Here is a 7,860-nt window from a genome sequence, read left to right on the forward strand (position 1 = left end):
CTAACAGAGACACTTCTGCCTGCAGCCCAGATGCACCTGAGCAGGTCTGCGCTCCACCAATCAACAACCTAGGCCCCCCTCCCTCCCCGCCCTGCCCGGGTTTACCGTGGCCATTAAGAATGTCCTTGACAAACCAACCAGAACTGCCCAGGCCGGTTGAGCCGTGCAGGCCAGAGCGGCCAAGGGGGACCAGGAGCAGGAGCTTCCCAAAACCCAGGACAGCCACACGGAGGGTGGCACTCAAGCACGCTGCAGGTGCCTGCTGTGGGCTGGGGGACATGGGAGAGAGAAACTCCTGCACACCAGCAGGACAGGGAGGGGTCATCTGCGGGGGGCTGAGGGTCAGGGCCCTGGATTCTCAGATCGGGGCATGGAAAGGGTTTAAAAAAGCAGAGAAGAGGGACGCCTGGGTGGCTCAGTCGGTTAAGTATCCGACTCCCGATTGGGGCTCAGGTCATGATCTCATGGTTCGGTTGGTGAGATTGAGCCCCGTGTCAGGCTTGGGGCTGACAGCATGGAACCTGCTTGGGATTCTCCCTCTGCCCCTCCCCCACTCGCTCTCCTGTTTCTCTCTCTCTCTCAAAATAAGTAAATAAACTCAAAGAAGCACCAGAAGCAGCAGCAGCAGAGAAAGGAGAGGGGAGAAAGCCAGTGGAGCTGGAGGAAGACCTTGGGCAAAGGCGAGGGGCCCCATTGCTGCTGTCCCCTGGCTGTGTGCCAGGCTCTGTGCTCAACCCTCCCCCAAATCCGTGAGCGCTCACAGAAACCCAACGAGGTGGGAGGTATTATCCCATTTTAAAGAAATTGGAGTCTCTGGGGGGTGATGCTTCCGCTCCAAGGTCACAGACACCGAGGGCAGAGCCGGAATTCCCAACCAGGTTGGTCAAACTCCAGCCCACACACTCTCCACTGCCCACCTTGCTCGGAGATCGGGGGGTTGGGGACAGACCTACAAGCTGGAGCAGGGGCAGCGATTTGGGGCACCACAGACCCCGGAGGCCTGGGGAGGAACTTGAACTTGATCCTCACATCCGGCCCTTCTGGTCTCAGAAAACTGCCCTCTCAAACTATAATGCCGAGTGAAAGCCACAGACGGTCCCACCCCAGCAGAGGGTAGGACTGAGGGCACGAGGGACATGGTGAGGGAACAAGGTTATGTGCCTGCCGCATGCCAGGCCCTTCGTGTTTGCAACACTGTTCATCCTCCCACGGCCTTATGAATCAAGGGCGGTATCACCATTTCACAGCCTCTGATCGAGGATCAGAGAGGTGCCGGCACGTGTCTACAGTCACACAGCAGAGGCTGAACCCAGCCCTAGGCTGCCTGGCTCCCCCCCTCCCTGGAGTTCCTTCAGTCCCTGTGGCTTTAATCAGCCAGGGCAAGGGTTTGAGCACAAAGCAATAGATTTGGGTCTGATGCCGCTTTTGGAAAGATTTGGGCAAGAGATTTGGGGTAACTGCCCTCCTTCCCCCCCCCCACCCCCGCCAAAGCTCCTCTGTGAAAATCATCATGGCCCTTCCATGACGTGTTAAAATCCTGGCACCCTGAGCTGCTCTCTGCCCCCGGATGCCTGGCCAAGTCCATCCAAAGTAGGAGCACGTGTGCCTGTCGTGGGAGGTGGTGGGAGGTGGGGTGCGGGCTTGGTGTTCTGCCTGGACCTGGTGGGCCTGGGCCCGCTGTCACCTTGCTGCCACAACCTGCTGACTGTGTACAGTAACAGGAAAACTGTTGAATAGGCTACAATCCCACAGCCGGCATCGGCCGGGCCAGCCTCACCTCCCAGCCCTGGGAGCACCAGGAAGCTGGGAAAAGGGCAGCAAAGTCCCTCCAAAAGGCATTTTCCTGTGTCATGTCCCAGTAGCAGGCGGGGGGAAGAGCAGGCATGGTGCCAGAACAGCTCTGCCACCCCCACTGGTCCCTCACCACTCGGAGCCTCGGTGTCCTCTTCTGCCCCAGGAGGAGTCATGGGCACAGGGGCTCTCTCTGCCTCATTCATCATTGAGTCCCCCAGAGCCTAGAACGGTGCCCCCCACATAGTAGGTGTTCAATAAATACCTGCTGAGTGATGGGTGGTTTCCAAACACAGGCCTGAGGGCTGGCTGTGTAGGGACCTGATGGGAACAGATTCCTGGTCCCTTCCCAAGACCCCAAATCAGAATCTTGGCGCACAGAAGGAAGAGTCTGTGTTTGTCGAACGTTCCCCCCCGGATGGTTGGGATGCCCTGGTAGGTTTGGGATTCGAGGTTCTGGATCATCTCTGAAGTTTCTTCTATCCCTGTGATCTGGAGGGAGAGCATTGCCAGAGACAGGGGAATGGCCTTGATGACCTTATGAGGTCCCCCCTGGCCACTGAAGTCAGTAGATCCAGTACATTCACGGGCGATGCCTCAGAGATAGGAGGAAGGGGAGGAGGAACGGTGGGCGGGGGTGGGTAACGAGATCTGAGGTCCAGGAGCAGTGACTCAGGCCCTCAGCACCATGACCGTATGTCTGCATTTAGCCACTGGCTCCTGTTCCCCTGGCGGGCGGCAGGCTTCTGGGCCCCCCACCCCCGCCCCTACCCTCTTTCCATCTCTGCCTCGTGCTGGTAACTTCCTGGCAGCCCTACTGGAACCCCTCGGACAGGACGGGTGACACGGGCCCAGCAGTGATCTCCACCACAGTGACAGACCCCTCTCGCCCCAGCCGCCACTCAGCTCCCGGCTACACCCTGAGCCCTAGGCTGCCCCTGCTGCACATACCCCACCAGCAGCAATAATCACCCCTAGATGGAGCCCCCCCCCCCTCCACAGATGATGTTCTGTGGGAGCCAAAGCAGAGGAAAACAGTTGCCACCTTCAGGAGCCCCCAATCTGGTGGGGAGAGAGGCAGACCCCTGCACCAGGGGAACCACCAGTCTGGTGGCGGGAGGTGGGGGGGTGAAAACACAGCAGAGAAGTCACAGCCCCAGGAAGACCATATCACAGTGCCAGGCGCTGGGGTGGGCATCTGGGCAAGGGCCCCTGTGTGGCTGCAGCAATCACAGAGGCCTTCATGGGGGAGGAGGAATCCGAGCTGGTCTGGGCAGGAAAGGCAGGATCTGGAGACAAGAACAGAAACCCCACACTGTAGCCTGGGCAGTGCCCCCCCCCCCCCAGAATGGCCTCTCCTGCTTCACCTACTGGCCCTGCATGATGTCAGTCCTGGCTCGGCTGAGCTGTGGGTGGCCAGAGAGGGGTTTCTGGAGCTTCTGGGCTAGCCTGTCTCCATACACATACGGTCAGGTCACCCCAGCCTCCTAGAGGGCTTTGAATCAGACCCATCTGGCCAGCTCTGCCACTTACCCCCGTGCAAGCCCCACCCTCTCCGCGAGGCTCCGCTTCCCTGCCTATAAAATGGGAACAGCACCTCTTTCCTGAGCTGTGGGGAAACCATATGGGGCCATGCTGGAAAGCTCACAACCGGTAGGCACTCCAGAAGTCAGAGCTAGAATAATGTCTTCGGGAATTCTCGGTTACCTCTAACCGAAACCCCGCCCACTGTGGTCCTCAGCATCTCCATTGAGCTGGAGGTCAAGTGAACAGTTCCCGGAATACAACATGATAGAACTTTTTTTTTTTTTTTTTTTTTTTTTTTAAGCAGGGTTCATGCCCAGCACGGAGCCCAAAACAGGATTTGAACTCACGACCCTGAGATCAAGAGTAAGATGCTTAACTGACCGAGGCATGCAGGCACCCCAACCTTCTAAATCTTTAAGGACAATTACCAAATTATCCACCCTCCTCCCCTGAGTCCTAGCCCAACACCCCACCCCAGCCAAGGACCGCCAGCTTTCTCCTCTTGGGGCCCCCAAATGTCCTGAGAGTAGGGGGAGGGCAAGCATGGAATCTGGGTCCCCATGGGAGCGGGCAGGGGGACAGCTGCACATTCTACTCCCCCCCAATCAAGGGCTGTCTCAGTCTTTCCTAAGAGATGGCTGTAAACATTATCTGCCCTGAGGGAAAGAGTCACCTCACACAAGGGTCCAACAGGTGGGGGTCCTTCACCTACCCCTACCTTCTCACCTTGCACCTCCTACTGTCCCCAGAGCCAGGGGCTCGGGGCCCCACCGCCCTGACTGCCCACCACCTAGATCCGCTCTTGCCAAAGACTGGGATGTTGGGGGAGGGGGGACAGGAAATAGAAAACCCTGTCCTCAAGCAGCTTGCAGTCTGATGGGGGAGGCACAGTCCTTAGAGAGCCCCAGGCCGATGGGGGCACGCAGAGACTCAGAAGCACCACACCCACAAGGTCCTGGGGTGGGCACGGGGGGTCCGAGTGGCAAGGGGACAGATTGCCCCCGGCCCGCTGCTGCGGAGGCCCCTGGGCTGGAGTTCTCGGCCTGGAATGCTGGGCTGTGAGCTCAGCCTGGGCCTGCGTGTGCCGGACTGTCAGCAGTGCTGCCTCACCGGAGAAGATTTCCAGCCCCCTCCGGGCCGTGGCAAGGCCTAAATTTAGCTAGGAGACAAGGGGCTGGCCCCAAGCCCAGGGACGGTCGGGCCTTATAAAGCGCCGGCAATCAGGGCCCAGCATGCTCCCCCAGAGCCCACACCCTCTGCTGTCCCCCTGCCCGCCTGGCCAGGGCCCGGCCGCCCGCCGTGGATGAGCCACAGGACCTCCTCCACCTTCAGAGCGGAGAGAAGCTTCCATTCCTCCTCCTCGTCCTCCTCATCCTCATCCTCCTCAGCCTCCCGTGCCCTCCCAGCCCAGGACCCACCCATGGAGAAAGCCTTGAGTATGTTTTCCGAGGATTTTGGCAGCTTCATGAGGCCCCACTCAGAGCCCCGGGCCTTCCCAGGCAAGTTGTCAGGGCTTTGAGGGGAGGGGCGATGCACAGGTAGGGGACACCTGCTCCTGGCCACCTCTGGAGACGGCTGCCGAGCTGCCAAGAACAGGTGCTATACAACCATAGCCACGTGTGGCTACCAGGAGAGATGTGGCCAGGGACAGATGTGGCCAGGAGAACAGGCTGGTCTCCAAGGAAGAGTTGTGGCCCCAGGGGTCAGCTATGATGCCAATGGCCACACATGGCCCGTGGCCAGGTCCTCGCTGGAGATGTAGGGGGCAGGACGGGGTTGAGGGGTGGGAGGCATCCCCCAGCCTTCAGGCCTGGGTGGGGGGGGCGGGGGGGGGGCTGCCACAGACACGGTCCCATACACATAGTCCTCCCACCTGTGCTGGGTGAGGCCTGGCCCCACCACGGAGAAGGTGGGCTGCGAGAGGTGAGGACAGGTGGGCTGGGGGGTTGGGAACAACAGCTGAGAGGGAGGCGAGGCCTGGGGGCCTGCCCCTTTCCCCAAGAGGAGCCAGAGACTTGGGTTCTAGATGCAGGTCTGCCCGGTGCTCAGCTCACAGCAGCCTCCTCCACAGCCCGTTCCGGGGGGCCAGGCAACATCAAGACCCTCGGGGACGCCTATGAGTTTGCAGTGGATGTGAGTGACTTCTCACCCGAAGACATCATTGTCACCACCTCCAACAACCACATCGAGGTGCGGGCTGAGAAGGTGAGCCTGCCCACCCTGTCTGGACCCCGGCTCCACGTCTGTACCCTCTGTACCCCGTGCTCCATGCTGGGACCCCAGACCTTGTCCAGTGCCCCTCCCCCGAGCCCCCCCAGAACAAACTAGAGACCTTGCTTCTATTACTTGTAGGCCACGGGACCCCAGCCTCTGCCTCTCCCTGCCCCAAGACTCTGAGGTCCTTTCTTTAGGAGCCAAGGGCAGCTGAGGGAGCCACAGGGGAATGGGAGAGGGTGGAGGGATGCAGGGAGGCGGCACCTGAGGAGGTGAGTTGAGGGGGGCCCAGAGGATGGACATAGTGGCCGAGTGGGGACAGCTTTCCTGGCAGGCATATGGGTAGGAAGGGGGCTCACCTGGGAAGCTGGCAGGGAGGAGCTCCCCCACGTGACATTCCCTCCCCTACCCAGTGGTTCAGCCCCCATCCTCCTGGGATCCTTGACCTGGGCCCAAGGCTGGCCAGAGGCCCTGCATTTCAGGGTCAGACACACTCTGGACCCACCCCACACTCCCTCCACCCATGGGCCTCAGGGTCACTGGGTCACTAGGGTCTCTGAGTCCCAGCTCCCAGGAGGCTGAGACCCCGGCGGAGGGTGTGGCCCGGCCTGCACAGGAGCGCTGCACCCTCCCCACCCCCACCCCCAGGGCCCCAGTCACGACTGCCCATCAGAGAGGGCCTGCCAGGCTGCCTCCAGATCCCCCACGGCCTAGCTTCCTCTCCCGAGCAGGGGAGGCTACATGCCCTGGCACCTCTGCCAGGGAAGCTGAGGACTGTGGGCACCAGCACCAGAGGGCAGCACGTGCCAGCCCTGTAACCCCCACCAGTGACTCAGCCACCCCAGCCTCCTCTGGACACGATGTGCCGGCCGAGTCGTGGGGGCGGGGCTGCCGGCCCAGCCCAGGCCCCGGACGCCCAGTGCGTCTGGGCATCCCAGAGGGCACGGCCCTGCTGTGTGCCGTCGTCTCTTTGTCCCCCGGGGGCTCTGAATTCTGCCACCGAGCTCCCTCTCTGAGCTGCCCCCCCCCCAAGCCCCTTGCCTCCCCCTGGGAAGCACTGGAAGGCAGCTCTGAGGCTGGCCCTGCATACAGCCCTCAGCCACCGCCACCCTGGCCAGCCCCTCTGCTCCCGAGGGTAGAACCCCTTGGCATGTCGGGGCCCGGCTGGGGTGAGAGGAGGAAGACTTGATGTGAGCAGGACGGGGCTGGGGGCATCCGGCCCTGACCCATCACCCCTTCCCTAGCTGGCAGCCGACGGCACAGTCATGAACACCTTCGCTCACAAGTGCCAGCTGCCCGAGGACGTGGACCCCACTTCCGTGACCTCAGCCCTGAGGGAAGACGGCAGCCTCACCATCCGGGCCCGGCGTCACCCACACACGGAGCACGTCCAGCAGACCTTCCGGACAGAGATAAAAATCTGAGGGCCTCCCCTTTCCTGTCCCCCCCACTCCCCCCTTCTCCCCCACTGGCCTGCCAGAGACATTTTCCTCACCTCTCATGACAGCTTGCAGAACATCTCAGCTCAAGTTCCAGGCCCTGACACCATCAGACCCCAGGTGGGTCAACCCCGCCCCCTGCAACTGAGGCCTTCTGCCTCACCTGTGGCCTCCAGATTCCAGATGTGGCCTCTTTCCCTTGATCCAGAATAAAGGGATTGAGATTGGAAAGGGAGACCCCAAAGAACCCACTTTGGGGAAGGGGTCTGGGACAGGCAGGAGCACTAGGCAAATAATCTGCAGGTCAGACAGATGGACAACTCCTTTGATCTATGGAGTCCCTGCGGGGGGACAGGGACCTGGGACCCCCTTGGCCAAGGGGAGCGGGCGAGGAAGAGGCGGATATTAGCGGAGGTGCTGATCCCGGTCGGACAGCCCAGGGGAACCACAGGGGGGCGGCCGTGGCGGGAACCCTCTTCTCTGCCACTCCCCGAGCCCCAAACCAGCTGCCAGGCTCCCTGCTACCCAGTGTCCCCACCCACCAGCTGTGCCAGGGCAGGGCCACACAACGTCTGTACATAGATGGGGTTTTTCCGATACAGAGGGTTCACGAGGAAACTGTAACACTTCTGCCCTCGGTTACCTGCTGTGCCCTCAGGCGAGGCCGGGCAGAGGTGGCGGGGCTGGTCCCTCCTCCCACCTGGAGACCTGGGCTCCCGGGGCTGCTTCCGCAGACAGGTCCCCCAGATGAGGTGAGAGAGAGAACACGGATGGGGCCTTGGGTCTTCAAGGTTGGACCCCGGCTTCTTGCCAACCTTCCCCCGCGGCCAGTCACCTCCCCCCAACCCTGCCCCTTCTTCAATCAATGAATCTATAAGGCTTGGTGCGT

At 61.3% G+C, this 7,860-nt stretch overlaps 1 protein-coding gene across 1 annotated transcript; it reads left to right on the forward strand.

The window, feature by feature from the left end:
- The first annotated feature begins 2,479 nt into the window (after positions 1–2,479).
- Positions 2,480–7,206, forward strand: HSPB7 (heat shock protein family B (small) member 7). Its single transcript, XM_047868902.1, has 6 exons — positions 2,480–2,485; positions 2,604–2,752; positions 3,018–3,073; positions 4,482–4,817; positions 5,390–5,523; positions 6,777–7,206. The coding sequence occupies exons 1-6, from the start codon at positions 2,480–2,482 to the stop codon at positions 6,954–6,956; spliced, it is 861 nt and encodes a 286-aa protein (XP_047724858.1). The 3' UTR covers positions 6,957–7,206.
- Positions 7,207–7,860: the final 654 nt, after the last annotated feature.

The sequence above is a fragment of the Prionailurus viverrinus genome, chromosome C1 (assembly GCF_022837055.1).
Source record: "Prionailurus viverrinus isolate Anna chromosome C1, UM_Priviv_1.0, whole genome shotgun sequence".
NCBI classification, from domain to species: domain Eukaryota; kingdom Metazoa; phylum Chordata; class Mammalia; order Carnivora; family Felidae; genus Prionailurus; species Prionailurus viverrinus.

What these genes read in the sequence shown, in the direction of transcription:
- HSPB7 (XM_047868902.1), top strand. An exon ending in AGCTGGTCTGGGCAGGAAAG is followed by an intron (nt 3,074 to 4,481) that starts GCAGGATCTGGA and finishes AAATTTAGCTAG; the next exon opens with GAGACAAGGGGCTGGCCCCA. An exon ending in TCGAGGTGCGGGCTGAGAAG is followed by an intron (nt 5,524 to 6,776) that starts GTGAGCCTGCCC and finishes CCCCTTCCCTAG; the next exon opens with CTGGCAGCCGACGGCACAGT.